The sequence below is a fragment of the Bufo gargarizans genome, chromosome 6 (assembly GCF_014858855.1).
Source record: "Bufo gargarizans isolate SCDJY-AF-19 chromosome 6, ASM1485885v1, whole genome shotgun sequence".
Taxonomy (NCBI): domain Eukaryota; kingdom Metazoa; phylum Chordata; class Amphibia; order Anura; family Bufonidae; genus Bufo; species Bufo gargarizans.
This window is the reverse complement of record NC_058085.1, coordinates 71314717-71335643: the sequence shown is the minus strand read 5'-3', so window position 1 is coordinate 71335643 and position 20927 is coordinate 71314717. Positions and strand designations below refer to the sequence as shown.

Sequence of the window (20927 nt, the reverse complement as noted above, 5' to 3'; positions counted from 1 at the left end):
TTTCTATTGGATTGAGATCTGGGCTTTGACTAGGCCGTTCCAACACATTTACTTGTTTCCCCTTAAACCACTCAAGTGTTGCTTTAGCCGTGTGTTTGGGGTCATTGTCCTGCTGGAAGGTGAACCTCTGTCCTAGCCTCAAATCACGCACAGGGTACAGGTTTTGCTCAAGAATATCCCTGTATTTAGCACCATCCATCTTTGCCTCAACTCTGACCAGTGGCGTCGCCAGGGGGGGGCCAGAGGGGGCCACGGCCCCCCCAACATCATGCTGGGCCCCCCCATGTGCCCCCCCCAACTAAAATGCGTCCCCCCCCCCCTGCTGCCAGCAGCATTCACTTGACTGATCGGAGTTCAGCTCAGTCACAGTCTCTCTCTCACCTCACGCTGCTGGCAGCAGGGACGCAGGGAGCCGGAGCCTGAGGGAGGGACGGGGAGGAGCGTAACATGATCTCAGAGTGGAGGCTGCTTCTGCCAGCCCCACCCCTCCCCGCCCACCAACCAATCACCGACCAGAGCTGAGGGGGCAAGGCAAGCACAGCACACCAGCAGCTCTCTGAATCGAGTCACACAAGTAAGTGCAGGGAGTCTAAGAATAGAAAGGAATCGAATGAGTCACAAGTTAAAAGAATCTAAAGATCCGACTTAGTTTGTGACTCATTCGATTCATTGAGTTAAAAGAGCAGTGAGTCAGAGGGGGTATTACAGCATAGGCTACTTTCACACTAACGTTCGATCGGATCCGTTCTGAACGGATCCGCTCATACTAATGCAGACGGAGGCTCCGTTCAGTACGGATCCGTCTGCATTAATAACTTAGAAAAAATTCTAAGTGTGAAAGCAGCCTGAGCGGATCCGTTCAGACTTTCAATGTAAAGTCAATGGGGGACGGATCCGCTTGAAGATTGAGCCATATGGTGACCTCTTCAAGCGGATCCGTTCCCATTGACTTACATTGTAAGTCTGAACGGATCCGCACGCCTCCGCACGGCCAGCTGAGCGCTGCAAGCAGCGTTCAGCTGTCCGCCTGTCCGTGCGGAGGCGAGCGGAGCGGAGGCTGAACGCCGCCAGACTGATGCAGTCTGAGCGGATCCGCTCCATTCAGACTGCATCAGGGCTGGACGGAGGCGTTCGGGTCCGCTCATGAGCTCCTTCAAACGGAGCTCACGAACGGAAACCCGAACGCTAGTGTGAAAGTAGCCTTACACTGAGGCTGAGGCTGCTTTTGTTGCAGCAGTGATAAGATTAAGGGACAGGAGAAGTGACAGATGACACAAGAGTTTAGATTACAGGTTGAATTAAATTAACCCTTTAGAATCAAATTGGCTTCTCAGGAGATATATATGTTAAAGGCATCTCATTCAGTAGCTATATAACTAAGGCCTCTTTCACACTTGCGTTGTCCGGATCCGGCGTGTACTCCACTTGCCGGAGGTACACGCCGGATCCGGAAAAACGCAAGTGTACTGAAAGCATTTGAAGACGGATCCGTCTTCAAAATGTGTTCAGTGTTACTATGGCAGCCAGGACGCTATTAAAGTCCTGGTTGCCATAGTAGTAGCGGGGAGCAGTATACTTACAGTCCGTGCGGCTCCCGGGGCGCTCCAGAATGACGTCAGAGCGCCCCATGCGCATGGATGATGTGTACATGCGATCACGTCATCCATGCGCCTGGGGCGCCCTGACGTCACTCTGGAGCGCCCCGGGAGCCGCACGGATGGTAAGTATGCCGCTCCCCCGCTCCCCACAGCACTTTACCATGGCTGCCAGGACTTTAGCGTCCCGGCATCCATGGTAACCATTGAGAAAAAGCGAAACGTCGGATCCGGCAATGCGCCGAAACAACGTTTAGCTTAAGGCCGGATCCGGATCAATGCCTTTCAATGGGCATTCATTCCGGATCCGGCCTTGCGGCAAGTCTTCAGGATTTTTGGCCGGAGCAAAAAGTACTGCATGCTGCGGTATTTTCTCCAGCCAAAAAACGTTCCGTTCCGGAACTGAAGACATCCTGATGCATCCTGAACGGATTTCTCTCCATTCAGAATGCATTAGGATAATCCTGATCAGGATTCTTCCGGCATAGAGCCCCGACGACGGAACTCTATGCCGGATCCGGACAACGCAAATGTGAAAGGGGCCTAAGGGTGGGTTCACATCACCTTTATGGATTGTACTGTCAGTGTCAGACTGTTGTCACTGTGGGTAACAATGCAGAACAGACAACAATTCACATTGCACACCACAGTGACAGCTTCTGACTCCTGTCTGACTCCTGAGTCCTCCTGTCCGGCGTCAGCCTCAGCTTCCCTTTACTATAATAAATCACTCAATACTAGTAATCAGAGTTCAGAGAGAGCTGAAGAAGACGAGCCGACTGCACTGAGTCAGCAGCGCAGCAAGTAGTGAGTGAATCGAATGTATCAAGCATCTGCGCATGCGCACCGGCACCTAGAGTCTTCGGTTCACTTGCGAGTCAGCTCAGCAGTCTGACTCACCAAGTGAACCGAATATCCGATTCATGAATTGGTTCATTTGAATGAGCTGATTCAAATGAACCGATTCACCTAAAAGATCCGAACTTCCCATCACTAAGCGGCGGTGCAGGGGAGGGAGAGGCGTGTCCCTTCCCCTTGCTCTGATAGGCTGCAGGCACTAGACCGGCAGCCTATCAGAGGCCGGCGCAGGCGCGCGATGACGTCATCGCGCCGCCTGAGCCATACAGCGTGGGACACAGGCCAGAAGAGGCCTGCATCGCATCGCTGACACTGAGGTAAGTATCATTTTTTTTTTTTTACAATAGTGATACTTGGGGGGGGGGGGGGACTTACCTAATAATGGCACATGATGGGGGGGCTTACTTAATAATGGCACATGGGGGGGACTTACTTAATGATGGCACATTGGGGGGGACTTACTTAATAATGGCACATGAAGGGGGGGGTACTTACTTAATAATGGCACATGATGGGGGGGCTTAATACTGGCACATGATGGGGGTGGATCTGTGGATGACACATATAGCATAAGATGCTATACATTGCACGGTATGTGGCATCCACAGATCCCCCCCATAGCAGTGTCATCCACAGACAGCTGGACTTTTCTTCCCTGTTGCGGTTTTAGGTATTGGGTAAAGTATCGCAGCATTTCTAAGTGTACTTGTGTAAATGTATCGTTGTTATAGCTGCCCCCCCTACTTTTGTCCTGGCCCCCAGTGTGCCCCCCCAAAATTTGAAAGCTAGAGACGCCACTGACTCTGACCAGTTTCCCAGTCCCGGCTGCTGAAGAACATCCCCACAGCATGATACTGCCACCACCATGTTTCACTGTGAGGAAGGTGTTCTTTGCGTGATGTGATGTGTTGGGTTTGCACCAGACATAGCGTTTTCTTTGATGGCCGAAAAGTTCAATTTTAGTCTCATCAGACCAGAGCACCTTCCTCCATACATTTTGGGAGTCTCCCACATGCCTTTTTGCAATCTCACAACGTGCCTTTTTGTTTTTTGCTGAAAGTAATGGCTTTCTTCTGGCTACACTGTCATAAAGCCCAACTCTATGGAGTGTACGGCTTATTGTCGTCCTATGTACAGATACTCCAGTCTCTGCTGTGGAACTCTGCAGCTTCTCCAGGGTTACCTTAGGTCTCTGTGCTGCCTCTCTGATTAATGCCCTCCTTGCCCGTTCCATGAGTTTTGGTGGGTATCTGTCTCTTGGCAGGTTTGCTGTTGTGCCATGTTCTTTCCATTTGGTTATGATAGATTTGATGGTGCTCCTGGGGATCATCAAAGATTTGGATATTTTTTTATAACCTAACCCTGACTTGTACTTCTCAACAACATTGTCCCTTACTTGTTTGGAGAGTTCCTTGGTCTTCATGGCAGTGTTTGGTTAGTGATGCCTCTTGCTTAGGTGTTGCAGCCTCTGGGGCCTTTCAGAAAAGGTGTGTATATGTAATGACAGATCATGCGACACTTAGATTGCACTCAGATGGACATCATTTCACTAATTATGTGACTTCTGAGGGTAATTGGTTGCACCAGAGCTTTTTATGGGCTTCCTAACAAAGGGGGTGAATACATACGCACACGATTTCTGAACAATAGCTTTTTTATATATTTTTCTCATTTCACTTCACCGACTTAGATTATTGTGTTCTGATCCATCACATAAAATTCAGATTAACGAAACATAGAAGTTAAGGCTGTAATGTAACAAAAAAATAAAAAATCAAGGGGGTGAATACTTTTGCAAGACACTGTATCTTAGGTTGCCAGGGTGCAATCCACTACCCTGGCAACCTAATCAAGTCCATAGATCACTATTAAGTATACAGTACATAGTACACAAAGAAATACTTTTTTTTAACAAGATACAATAATTAACTCAGGAACATTAAATTAACCCTTTGCAGTAATTCACTGGGGCACTGCATCCATTGGATGTGTGCCCTATAAGTCAATGCCTGGACTTTAAATAGGCCTTGGAATATAACTTGGCTGTTAAGCAAAAACATAATTTTTTCCATAAGGAAAAGAACTCCAAAACCCTAAAACAGCTGTCTGCCTGTCTGCATATCCGCATATTTTTCTTATGGATAAAAATATGAACAAGTCTATCTCATGATGAGTGTGATTGGAATAGTTCTTTCAAATTAGAGAATTGTTTTTCTTTTACAGCATAAAGATTGATCTCAAGAACTCAGAAGTGGGGCCTTTCCCTGTAAGTATATATATGACCTCTAGCAATTATTATTTAAAGGGATTCTGTCACTTTGTCACTGGGCATGCGCCGAGCCCAGTGACGTCCGATGCTCGCTCTTCCCTCAGTCAGCAGGGAAGAGCGAGCATCAGACGTCACTGGGCTCGGCGCATGCCCAGTGACGAAGATGAAGCTGCCGCCCTCAGTCTCCTGATGATCGCACAGGCGCAGCCCTCAGTGGGTACTGCGCCTGTGCGAGACTTCGTTCGGCGTGAGGGAGGGGGAGGAGAGGGAGGGGAGGCTGTGGCAGGCTGGGGGCGGCAGTTAGAAAATACAAGGAAGGCGGGCTGGGCACTGAAAGAGGGGCGGTACTGGGCTCACTAGGAAGAAAAAAACGCCCCTCTGGGCACCTTCAGGACGCATTTCCTTATTGATCAAAGTCGTTTTTTAAAGTAACTGCTGGACGGATTTCAAGATTAAACAGCACAGCTTAATCCAGGTAAGCTGTGCTGCATGGCTGCTTTTAAATCGTTTTTTGGCTGAGGGGAGGTGACAGAATCCCTTTAAAACCGAAAAAAATTAATTATTATTATTATTATTATTTAAAAATGAAACTTGCAAAACCAGTTTTGTGTAACCTAATAGCAATAAATTAGCTACACAGTGTATGCATGCAATAGAGAACAACAGGTAATAGCTATTCTTTGGAGCACAGTGTATTGTTTATGATACAGGAAGTACTAGGATGATATTTTATCATAATCGTTAAATGGTTAGGGCTCTTTCACACCTGCGTTCTTTTCTTCCGGCATAGAGTTCCGTCGTCGGGGCTCTATGGCAGAAGAATACTGATCAGTTTTATCCTAATGCATTCTGAATGAAGTGAAATCCGTTCAGGATGTACAGGATGTCTTCAGTTCCGGAACGGAACGTTTTTTGGCCGGAGAAAATACCACAGCATGCTGCGCTTTTTGCTCCGGCCAAAAATCCTGAAGACTTGCCGCAAGGCCGGATCCGGAATGAATGCCCATTGAAAGGCATTGATCCGGATCCGGCCTTAAGCTAAACGTCGTTTAGCTTTTTCTCAATGGTTACCATGGCTGCCGGGACGCTAAAGTCCTGGCAGCCATGGTAAAGTGTAGCGTGGAGTGGGGGAGCAGTATACTTACTGTCCGTGCGGCTCCCGGGGCGCTCCAGAGTGACGTCAGTGCGCCCCTAACGCGCATGGATGACGTGATCGCATGGCACGTCATCCATGCGCATGGGGCGCTCTGACGTCATTCTGGAGCGCCCCGGGAGCCGCGCGGACTGTAAGTATACCGCACCCCCGCTCCCCGCTCCTACTATGGCAACCAGGACTTTAATAGCGTCCTGGGTGCCATAGTAACACTGAAAGCATTTTGAAGACAGATCCGTCTTCAAATGCTTTCAGTACACTTGCGTTTTTCCTGATCCGGCGTGTAATTCCGGCAAGTGGAGTACACGCCGGATCCGGAGAACGCAAGTGTGAAAGAGGCCTTACTTACTTTTCACACAATTTTGCATAAATTAGTAGTACAAGCGACCACAAAAAACTTTGTATTATGTCTTATTAGTGAGAAATAAACACTAAAAAACAAGGATGCTATTTGTATAAAAATAATTAATTTTATTAAATTACATAGAACAATAAATATCAGTGTTAGTCAAAAGGGATAGGACATGAAGAAATGAGCCTCTAGAATAGGGTTTAACAATGCAGAGAATCGCACTTGAGGGAAATTGCACGCTAGTTGCATTATACTCTAGAGCTCCCAGGCATGCAGTGTTCAAGTGATCCAGAGGATTATTATTGGTGTAGACAGTAAAAGTCATGGCTGCCAAATAATCCTTAAACTTCTTAGTTACAGCCCATACCAAGGCTAGGAACTCCAGTATGAAAGAGCTATAATTCTGGTCATTCCGCTCCGGCTCTCGTAAAGACCTGCTGGCATAGGCAATGACTCTTTCAGTTCCGGCTTGTGTCTGAGATAGTACAGCTCCTAAACCTTTCTTACTGGCATCAGTATAGAGGCAGAATGGCAGGCTATAGTCAGGGTAGTCCAGGACTGGTGGCTCTGTAAGTTTTTCTTTTAGCACTTGGAAAGTGGCTTCTCGCTCTTTGTTCCACTCTACCGGTATCTTAGCTTTCTGACAGCCTTTGGGATGACCCTTCAAAAGTTCCTGGACAGGCTCCGCAATTTGAGTGAAGTGTGGGATAAATCTCTGGTAGTACCTTGCAAATCCAAGAAAGCTCTTGACTTCTATGACTGCTTTAGGAGCTTGCCAGCTTTGTATTGCAGCTATCTTATCGGGGTCCAGTTTTACAGCCTCCACACTCACAACATGTCCCAGGTATTTCACTTGGGGCTTTAGTAAGTGGCACTTTGAAGGCTTTACTTTCAATCCATATCAGGCCAGAGTCTGGAACACCTCTTCCAAGTGCTGTAAATGCTCTTCGTAGGTCTTGGAGTAGGCAATCACATCATCTAGGTACAGCAAAACAGTCTCAAAGTTTTGTGTCCAAGACATCTCTCCATGAATCTCTGAAATGTCCCAGGGGCGTTGCACAGCCCGAATGGCATGTAGTTGAACTCTATCAGACCCATTGTGGTAGTAAAAGCTGTTTTCTGTTTCTCTTATGGTGCCATGGGACTTGCCAATAGCCACTGGTTAGATCCAGGGTTGAGAAATAAGCAGCAGATCCCAGGGCTGCTAGAAACTCCTCAATTTGTGGCAGGGGGTAAACATCCTTGTGCGTAATGTTGTTGACTATGTGGTAATCCACGCAGAAACAGATGGTTCCAACCTTCTTTTTAACCAGGACCAGAGGGGCAGCCCAGGGGCTGTGACTACCATGGATGATGTTAGCCGTCTTCATATCCTGAACCATCTTCTTCACCTGCTGGTATAGGGCTGGAGGCACTGTCCTATACACTGTATCTCTCTTTGATTGGAGGATGAGTGCCAGTTGGAATAGTGTGCTGTATTTCACTAGTTTGACCATAGTCCAGGGGGTGTTTGCTGAAGACTTGGTGGTGTTCCTTGGCTGTCCAGCACACCTTTGATCTGTTCGGCAAAGGTTGTTGCATCTCCAATATGTAGTTTGGCTCACCAGGGCTGCTCAGTCCGGTGTTTAGCTGCATCTGCTGTTTGAAGCGATTGTTGTGCAGCAGCAATCGAGGGATCCAGGACATCTTGCAGACTGACGTGATATAGACTCGTTACTAGATAGTACTTTTTTAATTCTACAGCTTCATCACTTAGATTGACCAAGCGTATGGGTACATTTCCGTGTGACACAGTGACCAAGCTCCTAGCGACTAGGACAAGGGGATGATCTTGTAGATGCAGGGGTTCCACAAGGGCCGGGTAATCCTGACCTCAAACCCCGATGCAAGCCTTGCACCATAGGGTGTCTGCTCCAGGCTGGAGTCTAATAGGCTGAGCACCCTTCATGGGAACACGGCAGATTTCACACTGTTGGTTGCTAAATTTTTGTTGGGCGGCTAGCACCTGGATAGTCTGGTTTATGACACATTGAGTTCCACAGGGTGCGGTCAGATAGGTTTTCTTTAAGACTGTCAGCACTTCAGTGTAACAGTTGCTGAGTACATTCATTCCCAGGACCACAGGGCAATTGTCATCTTCCGGGACCTGGATCATGACTACCCCTTGGTGTGGGAGTTTGGTATCTTCAATTTGTAAGGTAGGTTCCCAATAGCCTAATATAGGCCCTGGTTGGCAATTGGTAGCTATGATGTGGAGCCAGAACTCCGGGGGTTGTGTCAGCTGGGATCTGTTCCGGCATCTTTCGAATGAGAATTGACGGATGGTAGTCACTTGAGATCCAGTGTCAATCAAAGCAGAAAACATTACTCCGTTGATGCTAACTTCAACCACGGGGCGGGCGCCCTAATATCTTGGCATAAAGGCTGATTTTTTGGGACCTAGTATTCTTCCTCCCAAGGAGCAGTCCTTGGCCTCAGGGGATACCCTTTTAATTGCCAGCAGTCCCTTTTGGTCCAGGCCTCTGACAATGCCGGCATACATACTTTCTGGTGTCTCAGTACCCAGGATCTGATGCCCTACCAGTTGGCTGAAGTCGATCTTCTCATGGACCGGGTGCAGGATGGTCTCTTGGTGCAGAAGTCACTTTCTCAGCCTTGGGCTGCTGTTCTAGTTACTCTAGCTGCTTCCTCATCCTCTTCATATTCTCAGCTATGAGGGAGACAGGTGCCTGAGCCCCGTGCTCAACTATCTGGCTGTGGGCAGCAGGTCGCAGGACGGGCCTTGCCTTCTTGTGTTCAGGACGTTTAGGCTGATGACCTTCTCCTAGGATGCCAAAAGCAAGTTCCTTAAAATACAAGAAAGGGGCATCTGGGTGCTGAGCTGACAGTCTCTTCAGCTGATGTTTGAGGGGTTCATCGAAGACACCTTCAATAAACTGCTCTCCGAGAGTCTGATCTTGTCCCTCAGCTTCACGGGGATCTATGTGGATCACAGCCCTGAGAGCTTCTTGCAGGGACAAGGCAAAGTCTCTGAAAGTCTCCTTTGACTGTTGTTTTTCAAAGAAGTGCATCTTAAGCTTGGAGGCAGTCATAGTTTCAAAGGTGGTACTGAGTTGGTCTAGGATCTGCTCAACTGGTTTTTTTTCGCTCTGGCTAAGGCCAGGACTTGACCTCCCGGAGTGCAGCTTCCTGTAACTGGCAAACCAGGATTTCCACTTTCTGGTCCTGAGATACTGGATATACCTTAAAGCGGGCTTTTTTGTTCCCTCCCCTCTGCTGGGTGGAGGTCTTCCTCTCAACACACGATGCCCAAATCCAAGATGGCCAAATAACCCCTGTTTTGCCACAGTACTGCAACTGATGTTGATTCACACTCTCCAGCAGTAAGCAAATGCAATAAAGTCTCTTCCTCTGTGGGTTTAGTGACCACTGTAGGCCTATAGCAGCAACAAGGTGCAAGAGTACATCCTGTTCGTGATGCCAAAATTGCAAAGTGCCGCCAAGGGCCCTTTACATTGCAACCCAGGTTTAGTAGGAATGTTGAGTGGTGTAGTACGAGCTAAATGTCTCTTATTGTGTCACGGTGCTCTTACATAGATACCGCAGGACCCTAGGCTTTGGCTTTGAAGCAATAAATAGGGGGAATAATGAATGGGATTTGAAAGAATAACTTGAGTCCAGATCTTGAGATGACGTTCAATGGCAGCTTTACTTGAATAAACGTTTCTGCAAACAGTTTTCAGGCTTTGTCTTGGATCCAGCAGGCTTTAGCACGAACTGGCAAGCAAACTTAACTCTGCTTTATCTCTTTCTCTCTGCTGTACTGACAGGCTAGCTTAGTAACTTTGATTCCTTCTTTATGCTGCATTCCACTCTTAGTTTCAGCCAAGGAATAAGTTAGTGTCCTGTCAGCTCCAACATGGAGTCTGAACCTGAATCAATTACCGTGTTTCTCCGAAAATAAGACAGGGTCTTATATTATTATTTTTCTCCGAAAAAAGTGTTAAGGCTTATTATTGGAGTAGGGCTTATTTTGGCTCCATGAGCATTTTTTTTATATAGACACATGCCAATTACAGAACAGTCCCTGGACAGTGTTTATATTAAATATGACTATAACCCCCCTCATCCATAGGAATGCACCCATATACTGCAGTACATGGGTGCATTTCTATAAATGAGGGGGGTTATAGTCATATTTGACACACATTTTACATTCTAGTATCGTATATTGCCCCAGAGCTGTCCTTACCCAAAGGACCTAGGCAGCAATCTACGGTACCAGGGAGAGCAGATATGGCAAGGGAGAGATGTAGGGTGCTTCTTCAGGCAGCAGAGAGGAGAAGGAGATCCTTCTGTTGCCTCCTTCATTTAAGTAAGAACATGCGGGCTGGTGGCAGTACAGGGCATAGAGAGAAGCCACAGTTTCATGGCAGCTCAAGAACCATTAGTGAGAGCTCCTGAGCTGCTGCAGCCTGCACATTTTCCCCACCTTCCCTTTATATAAAATAAAATACGGCTGTATCTAGGGCTTATTTTTGGAGTAGGGCTTATATTTGAAGCCTACTCCAAAAACCCTACAAAATAGCCCTAGGGCTTATTATCAGGGTAGGGCTTATTTTCGGGGAAATTACAGATTCAGCATTTTTTTTAAAGCTATTTACTGATTACTGTAGCTGGTAACATTACCTTTAAAGAAAATGTCTAGAACTGCCACCCCTGCTTCTGGTAGCAAGCAGAACTCGCCCACTTCTGCCCAAAAGGGGCGAGAATGGAATGGTGAGTTCCATTCTTTCTAAGGATAGATCTGCCATATTTGCTGCCACCTGCTGGTGAAACAGGTAAATGACATTTATAACAGTTACATAACCATATTATAGATACACAGTGTTGAGGGACCTGGAAATAACTATATAGATGACATACAGGTTGGACCATAAAAGACAGTAGTAGGGTGCAGAAGTGGTAACACCACTCTGGGGTTCTGTGACCTGTGCAGAGGTCATTGTACAAGGAAAGAATAGATAAGCTTTGAAATCACCTATTGTGAATGATGGATCCTGTGTTATCTATGCACAGAGGTGATATCATTACAGGAAGGATTAGAATGACAGATAAACAGATAACTGCTGTAAAGTGATCTGTACAGAACACAAAGTGGAGCCTATTAGGCCTAGTGACCAGTGCAAAAACTACAGGATTTTGTTTTTTGTTTAAATATATTGACATGGAAAATTAAAAATAACATCATCAAAAATTCTTTACAATATGTTAAACAAAAAATCTTGATTTAATCAATATGTCATTTTCTGATGACACATTTCCTTTAAAGGTAATGTTACCAGCTACAGTAATCAGTAAATAGCTTAAAAAAATATGCTGAATCTGAATGTAATTTTTATGTTTCTACTCAATCACAATAAATGGCATGTGCCCACAAACGAGACAAACTGCATGCTTATGCACAGAGAATACTCCGATGCTCATGTGATATAGTAAGCAGGACTTCTTCATCAGCATGCAGTGCACAACCTGTCTGCAGGTGCACAGCGTGAAAAGGCAAATGTATAGAAATTAAAATGACAGATTCGGAGACTATTCTAATCTTAAACTATTTACTGAGTACTGTAGTTTAGGCTGCTGCCACAGTGCCAACAAGTCACCCTACCTCACCCAGAATATTTAAATACAGGGTTAGGGCAGCAAACGGAATCCTTGGCCCAGATGCAGAAAACTATGAATAATCAAGATTGTACAGTATGGCCATTAGAAGTGCACAGCCAGCCACACATGGTGCAATTCTCAGCCTCATTGATTGTCCATATTGCTTCATGTATGACAAGTTGACGAAGAATAAAGGCCTCCATAGGAGTCTCTAGACATTAGTACATTGTCAGCCTGAGAACAGCACGTTTGGACAAAAGTCTAATGGGTATGGGAGCTCCCAACTCTCTACTGACAGATGGTGTTTCGGGAAAAAGAGTCGAGGGAAAGGAAAATCGGTGAGCAATCGTTTGGTACTGCCAGGAGATAAGCCACCATCAGAAGGGTCTGTTAGCATCTTTCTCTGCTCTCCCCATTGACACCTATGTGCTTTGCTGAACCATAGAGGTCAGTCTCTCCCACGTGTGGTGGAACAGGGTGGTTAACCCTATTACAGCCAGCCGTTGCCAACCAGTATCTCCCCTGAATAAAATGGCATGGTACACACAAAATAAATAAGAGATTGTATATGAAACATATAGAAAATGCAAAAATTAAGGATACCATAGTAGTACCCTCAGGTTTGGAGTGCTACATATGGCCACCTTTATAGTAAGAGAAATGTAAAGATGTGTCCACCATTACTTTTACATAAATGTGGTTAAGGTTGAACTCTGATTGTTCGTGATATACATTTAGGGCATTTTCACAATTTGCTAAACCTTCGACAGGCTTACAACACACATCACAACCAATGCATATAGCATAAACAACTCCTAACAAAGTATCGAAAAATCATGTTTTTTCTTTCAAAAGTGGTCATCTAGTGCCACTCGTCTCATGAAATGTCCAGACTAAAGGTAAGAAAATACCCATCTGTATAAACTCCTAGTCAATATGGAATACCAATTTAAAAGTTAGAAAACTAAAACATTATATGTTAATTATTTTGATAATTTCCTTCTTTCACCCAAATGTCATGTCTCGATTATTATATAACAGGTTGGGATTCTGAACATTGCTGTGAATTATTACATCTCACATATACTACTTCCAAAAGTTAATGGTATGTACGCATAGCTGTCCATTCATACTGAAATTTAGCAGAATTTTGTGTTGCATTTAGGGTTGGATTAATTAAAAATTAAAAAAACTGTTTACCTGTTACTAGAGTGGAGCGAACACCTGGATGTTCGGGTTCGAGAAGTTCGGCCGAACTTCCCGGAAATGTTCGGGTTCGGGATCCGAACCCGATCCGAACTTCGTCCCGAACCCGAACCCCATTGAAGTCAATGGGGACCCGAACTTTTCGGCACTAAAACGGCTGTAAAACAGCCCAGGAAAGGGCTAGAGGGCTGCAAAAGGCAGCAACATGTAGGTAAATCCCCTGCAAACAAATGTGGATAGGGAAATGAATTAAAATAAAAATTAAATAAATAAAAATTAACCAAAATCAATTGGAGAGAGGTCCCATAGCAGAGAATCTGGCTTCCCGTCACCCACCACTGGAACAGTCCATTCTCAGATATTTAGGCCGCGGAACCCAGGCAGAGGAGAGAGGTCCCGTAACAGAGAATCTGGCTTCATGTCAGCAGAGAATTAGTCTGCATGTCATAGCAGAGAATGAGGCTTCACGTCAGCCACCACTGCAACAGTCCATTGGCATATATTTAGGCCCAGCACCCAGGCAGAGGAGAGAGGTCCCGTAACAGACAATCTGGCTTCATGTCAGCAGAGAATTAGTCTGCATGTCATAGCAGAGAATCAGGCTTCACGTCACCCACCACTGCAACAGTCCATTTTCATAAATTTAGGCCCAGCACCCAGGCAGAGGAGAGAGGTCCCGTAACAGACAATCTGGCTTCATGTCAACAGAGAATCAGTCTTCATGTCATAGCAGAGAATCAGGCTTCACGTCAGCCACCACTGCAACAGTCCATTGGCATATATTTAGGCCCAGCACCCAGGCAGAGGAGAGAGGTCCCGTAACAGACAATCTGGCTTCATGTCAGCAGAGAATTAGTCTGCATGTCATAGCAGAGAATGAGGCTTCACGTCAGCCACCACTGCAACAGTCCATTGGCATATATTTAGGCCCAGCACACAGGCAGAGGAGAGAGGTCCCGTAACAGACAATCTGGCTTCATGTCAGCAGAGAATCAGTCTGCATGTCATAGCAGAGAATGAGGCTTCACGTCAGCCACCACTGCAACAGTCCATTGGCATATATTTAGGCCCAGCACACAGGCAGAGGAGAGAGGTCCCGTAGCAGACAATCTGGCTTCATGTCAGCAGAGAATTAGTCTGCATGTCATAGCAGAGAATGAGGCTTCACGTCAGCCACCACTGCAACAGTCCATTGGCATATATTTAGGCCCAGCACACAGGCAGAGGAGAGAGGTCCCGTAACAGACAATCTGGCTTCATGTCAGTAGAGAATCAGTCTGCATGTCATAGCAGAGACTCAGGCTTCACGTCACCCACCACTGCAACAGTCCATTGTCATAAATTTAGGCCCAGCACCCAGGCAGAGGAGAGAGGTCCCGTAACAGACAATCTGGCTTCATGTCAGCAGAGAATCAGTCTGCATGTCATAGCAGAGAATCAGGCTTCACGTCACCCACCACTGCAACAGTCCATTGTCATAAATTTAGGCCCAGCACCCAGGCAGAGGAGAGAGGTCCCGAAACAGACAATCTGGCTTCATGTCAGCAGAGAATTAGTCTGCATGTCATAGCAGAGAATGAGGCTTCACGTTAGCCACCACTGCAACAGTCCATTGGCATATATTTAGGCCCAGCACACAGGCAGAGGAGAGAGGTCCCGTAACAGACAATCTGGCTTCATGTCAGTAGAGAATCAGTCTGCATGTCATAGCAGAGAATCAGGCTTCACGTCACCCACCACTGCAACAGTCCATTGTCATAAATTTAGGCCCAGCACCCAGGCAGAGGAGAGAGGTCCCATAACAGACAATCTGGCTTCATGTCAGCAGAGAATTAGTCTGCATGTCAAAGCAGAGAATGAGGCTTCACGTCACCCACCACTGTAAGAGTCCATTTTCATAAGTTTAGGCTCAGCACCCAGGCAGAGGAGAGAGGTCCCGTAACAGAGGATCTGACTTCATGTCAGCAGAGAATTAGTCTGCATGTCATAGCAGAGAATGAGGCTTCACGTCAGCCACCACTGCAACAGTCCATTGGCATATATTTAGGCCCAGCACCCAGGCAGAGGAGAGAGGTCCCGTAACAGACAATCTGGCTTCATGTCAGCAGAGAATCAGTCTTCATATCATAGCAGAGAATCAGGCTTCACGTCACCCACCACTGTAACAGTCCATTTTCATAAATTTAGGCCCAGCACCCAGGCAGAGGAGAGAGGTCCCGTAACAGAGGATCTGGCTTCATGTCAGCAGAGAATCATTCTGCATGTCATAGCAGAGAATCAGGCTTCACGTCACCCAACATTGGAACAGTCCATTGGCATATATTTAGGCCCCGGCACCCAGACAGAGGAGAGGTTCATTCAACTTTGGGTAGCCTCGCAATATAATGGTAAAATGAAAATAAAAATAGGATTGAATGAGGAAGTGCCCTGGAGTCCAATAATATATGGTTAAGGGGAGGTAGTTAATGTCTAATCTGGACAAGGGACGGACAGATCCTGTGGGATCCATGCCTGGTTCATTTTTATGAACGTCAGCTTGTCCACATTGGCTGTAGACAGGCGGCTGCGTTTGTCTGTAATGACGCCCCCTGCCGTGCTGAATACACATTCAGACAAAATGCTGGCCGCCGGGCAGGCCAGCACCTCCAAGGCATAAAAGGCTAGCTCTGGCCACGTGGACAATTTAGAGACCCAGAAGTTGAATGGGGCCGAACCATCAGTCAGTACGTGGAGGGGTGTGCACATGTACTGTTCCACCATGTTAGTGAAATGTTGCCTCCTGCTAACACGTTGCGTATCAGGTGGTGGTGCAGTTAGCTGTGGCGTGTTGACAAAAGTTTTCCACATCTCTGCCATGCTAAACCTGCCCTCAAAGGAGCTGGCATTGACACAGCTGCCTTGGCGACCTCTTGCTCCTCCTGTGCCTTGGCCTTGGGCTTCCACTTGTTCCCCTGTGACATTTGGGAATGCTCTCAGTAGCGCGTCTACCAACGTGCGCTTGTACTCGCGCATCTTCCTATCACGCTCCAGTGCAGGAAGTAAGGTGGGCACATTGTCTTTGTAGCGTGGATCCAGCAGGGTGGCAACCCAGTAGTCCGCACAGGTTAAAATGTGGGCAACTCTGCTGTCGTTGCGCAGGCACTGCAGCATGTAGTCGCTCATGTGTGCCAGGCTGCCCAGGGGTAAGGACAAGCTGTCCTCTGTGGGAGGCGTATCGTCATCGTCCTGCCTTTCCCCCCAGCCACGCACCAGTGATGGACCCGAGCTGCGTTGGGTGCCACCCCGCTGTGACCATGCTTCATGCTCATCCTCCTCCACCTCCTCCTCATCCTCGTCCTCCTCATCCTCCAGTAGTGGGCCCTGGCTGGCCACATTTGTACCTGGCCTCTGCTGTTGCCAAAAACCTCCCTCTGAGTCACTTCGAAGAGACTGGCCTGAAAGTGCTAAAAATGACCCCTCTTCCTCCTCCTCCTCCTCCTCCTCCTCCTGGGCCACCTCCTCTTCCATCATCGCCCTAAGTGTTTTCTCAAGGAGACATAGAAGTGGTATTGTAACGCTGATAACGGCGTCATCGCCACTGGCCATGTTGGTGGAGTACTCGAAACAGCGCAACAGGGCACACAGGTCTCGCATGGAGGCCCAGTCATTGGTGGTGAAGTGGTGCTGTTCTGTAGTGCGACTGACCCGTGCGTGCTGCAGCTGAAACTCCACTATGGCCTGCTGCTGCTCGCACAGTCTGTCCAGCATGTGCAAGGTGGAGTTCCACCTGGTGGGCACGTCGCATATGAGGCGGTGAGCGGGAAGGCCGAAGTTACGCTGTAGCGCAGACAGGCGAGCAGCAGCAGGATGTGAACGCCGGAAGCGCGAACAGACGGCCCGCACTTTATGCAGCAGCTCTGACATGTCGGGGTAGTTGTGTATGAACTTCTGCACCACCAAATTCAGCACATGCGCCAAGCAAGGGATGTGCGTCAAATTGGCTAGTCCCAGAGCTGCAACGAGATTTCGCCCATTATCACACACCACCAGGCCGGGCTTGAGGCTCACCGGCAGCAACCACTCGTCGGTCTGTTGTTCTATACCCCGCCACAACTCCTGTGCGGTGTGGGGCCTGTCCCCCAAACATATGAGTTTCAGAATGGCCTGCTGACGTTTACCCCGGGCTGTGCTGAAGTTGGTGGTGAAGGTGTGTGGCTGACTGGATGAGCAGGTGGAAGAAGAGGAGGAGGAAGCCGAGAAGGAGGAGGTGGCAACAGGAGGCAAAGAATGTTGCCCTGCGATCCTTGGCGGCGGAAGGACGTGCGCCAAACAGCTCTCCGCCTGGGGCCCAGCTGCCACTACATTTACCCAGTGTGCAGTTAGGGAGATATAGCGTCCCTGGCCGTGCTTACTGGTCCACGTATCTGTGGTTAGGTGGACCTTGCTACAGATGGCGTTGCGCAGTGCACACTTGATTTTATCGGATACTTGGTTGTGCAGGGAAGGCACGGCTCTCTTGGAGAAGTAGTGCCGGCTGGGAACAACATACTGTGGGACAGCAAGCGACATGAGCTGTTTGAAGCTGTCTGTGTCCACCAGCCTAAATGACAGCATTTCATAGGCCAGTAGTTTAGAAATGCTGGCATTCAGGGCCAGGGATCGAGGGTGGCTAGGTGGGAATTTACGCTTTCTATCAAATGTTTGTGAGATGGAGAGCTGAACGCTGGCGTGTGACATGGTTGAGACGCTTGGTGACGGAGGTGGTGGTGGTGGTGTTGGTGGTACATCCCCTGTTTGCTGGGCGGCAGGTGCCACCGTTCCTCCAGAGGCGGAGGAAGAGGCCGAGGCGGCAGCAGCAGAATAGGCCGAGGCGGCAGCAGCAGAAGAGGTAGCAGGGGGAGCCTGAGTGACTTCCTTGGTTTTAAGGTGTTTACTCCACTGCAGTTCATGCTTTGCATGCAGGTGCCTGGTCATGCAGGTTGTGCTCAGGTTCAGAACGTTAATGCCTCGCTTCAGGCTCTGATGGCACAGCGTGCAAACCACTCGGGTCTTGTCGTCAGCACATTGTTTGAAGAAGTGCCATGCCAGGGAACTCCTTGAAGCTGCCTTTGGGGTGCTCGGTCCCAGATGGCGGCGGTCAGTAGCAGGCGGAGTCTCTTGGCGGCGGGTGTTCTGCTTTTGCCCACTGCTCCCTCTTTTGCTACGCTGTTGGCTCGGTCTCACCACTGCCTCTTCCTCCGAACTGTGAAAGTCAGTGGCACGACCTTCATTCCATGTGGGGTCTAGGACCTCATCGTCCCCTGCATCGTCTTCCACCCAGTCTTGATCCCTGACCTCCTGTTCAGTCTGCACACTGCAGAAAGACGCAGCAGTTGGCACCTGTGTTTCGTCATCATCAGAGACATGCTGAGGTGGTATTCCCATGTCCTCATCATCAGGAAACATAAGTGGTTGTGCGTCAGTGCATTCTATGTCTTTCACCGCTGGGGAAGGGCTAGGTGGATGCCCTTGGGAAACCCTGCCAGCGGAGTCTTCAAACAGCATAAGAGACTGCTGCATAACTTGAGGCTGAGACAGTTTCCCTGGTATGCATGGGGGTGATGTGACAGACTGATGGGGTTGGTTTTCAGGTGCCATCTGTGCGCTTTCTGCAGAAGACTGGGTGGGAGATAATGTGAACGTGCTGGATCCACTGTCGGCCACCCAATTGACTAATGCCTGTACCTGCTCAGGCCTTACCATCCTTAGAACGGCATTGGGCCCCACCATATATCGCTGTAAATTCTGGCGGCTACTGGGACCTGAGGTAGTTGGTACACTAGGACGTGTGGATGTGGCAGAACGGCCACGTCCTCTCCCAGCACCAGAGGGTCCACTAACACCACCCCGACCATGTCCACGTCCGCGTCCCTTACTAGATGTTTTTCTCATTGTTATGGTTCACCACAACAACAAATATATTATTTGGCCCAATGTATTGTATTCAAATTCAGCGGGATATAAATTTGAGGCCTAGTATTTAGGCGCTGGGTGACCGGTATGGATTTAGTGACAGAATTAGACTTGGAAATGCACAGAAGCGTGTGTGTGAAGTTATTCTGAATGACCCTATGTGCACCTTGAATATTATATACCCTTTTAGGGATAGATTTCAAATAGCTCTGATATAGCAGAAACCACTAAATTATGAAATTGCTAAATTGGGAATTGTATTTCAACCCAGAACAAAAAATGTGCTTTGACGGACACTAAATAACTTTCCCAGCCACAACAGGACAGCGGTAACGAGAGATTTAGCGGGATATAAATTTGAGGCCTAGTATTTAGGCGCTGGGTGACCGGTATGGATTTACTAACAGAATTGGACTTGGAAATGCACAGTAGCGTGTGTGTGAAGTTATTCTGAATGACCCTATGTGCACCTTGAATATTATATACCCTTTTAGGGATAGATTTCAAATAGCTCTGATATAGCAGAAACCACTAAATTATGAAATTGCTAAATTGGGAATTGTATTTCAACCCAGAACAAAAAATGTGCTTTGACGGACACTAAATAACTTTCCCAGCCACAACAGGACAGCGGTAACGAGAGATTTAGCGGGATATAAATTTGAGGCCTAGTATTTAGGCGCTGGGTGACCGGTATGGATTTACTAACAGAATTGGACTTGGAAATGCACAGTAGCGTGTGTGTGAAGTTATTCTGAATGACCCTATGTGCACCTTGAATATTATATACCCTTTTAGGGATAGATTTCAAATAGCTCTGATATAGCAGAAACCACTAAATTATGAAATTGCTAAATTGGGAATTGTATTTCAACCCAGAACAAAAAATGTGCTTTGACGGACACTAAATAACTTTCCCAGCCACAACAGGACAGCGGTAACGAGAGATTTAGCGGGATATAAATTTGAGGCCTAGTATTTAGGCGCTGGGTGACTGGTATGGATTTAGTGACAGAATTAGACTGGGATATGGCCAAAAAATAACCACACTATTGCTGGTTAAATGCACTTGGTGTGACAGCTTGACCAACCACACTACTGAGGGTTAAATGCACTTGGTGACGGGCGCAGCTTGCCCCTGATGTAGTATATGGCCAAAAAATGAACAGACTATTGCTGGTTAAATGCACTTGGTGACGGGCGCAGCTTGCCCCTGATTTAGTATATGGCCAAAAAATGAACAGACTATTGCTGGTTAAATGCACTTGGTGTGATAGCTTGACCAACCACACTACTGAGGGTTAAATGCACTTGGTGACGGGCGCAGCTTGCCCCTGATGTAGTATATGGCCAAAAAATGAACAGACTATTGCTGGTTAAATGCACTTGGTGTCACAGCTTGACCAACCACACTACTGAGGGTTAAATGCACTTGGTGACGGGCGCAGCTTGCCCCTGATGTAGTATATGGCCAAAAAATAAACAGACTATTGCTGGTTAAATGCACTTGGTGACGGGCGCAGCTTGCCCCTGATTTAGTATATGGCCAAAAAATGAACAGACTATTGCTGGTTAAATGCACTTGGTGTGATAGCTTGACCAACCACACTACTGAGGGTTAAATGCACTTGGTGACGGGCGCAGCTTGCCCCTGATGTAGTATATGGCCAAAAAATGAACAGACTATTGCTGGTTAAATGCACTTGGTGTGACAGCTTCACCCTGATGTAGGCTTTAGCCAAAAAACAACCACACCATTGAGGGTTAAATGCACTTGGTGACAGGCGCAGCTTGCCCCTGATGTAGTATATGGCCAAAAAATAAACAGACTATTGCTGGTTAAATGCACTTGGTGTGACAGCTTCACCCTAATGTAGGCTTTAGCCAAAAAACAACCAC

General features: G+C 47.4%; 1 protein-coding gene across 2 annotated transcripts in view; it reads left to right on the top strand.

The window, feature by feature from the left end:
• LOC122940679 (bactericidal permeability-increasing protein-like) overlaps positions 1-20927 on the top strand; it is a 61748-nt gene that overhangs the window by 34831 nt on the left and 5990 nt on the right. For both annotated transcript variants that reach the window (XM_044297375.1, XM_044297374.1), the window contains exons 12-13: positions 4677-4719; positions 12933-12996. In XM_044297375.1, the coding sequence (XP_044153310.1) occupies positions 4677-4719; positions 12933-12996 (107 nt within the window). The remainder of the gene's footprint in view (positions 1-4676; positions 4720-12932; positions 12997-20927) is intronic.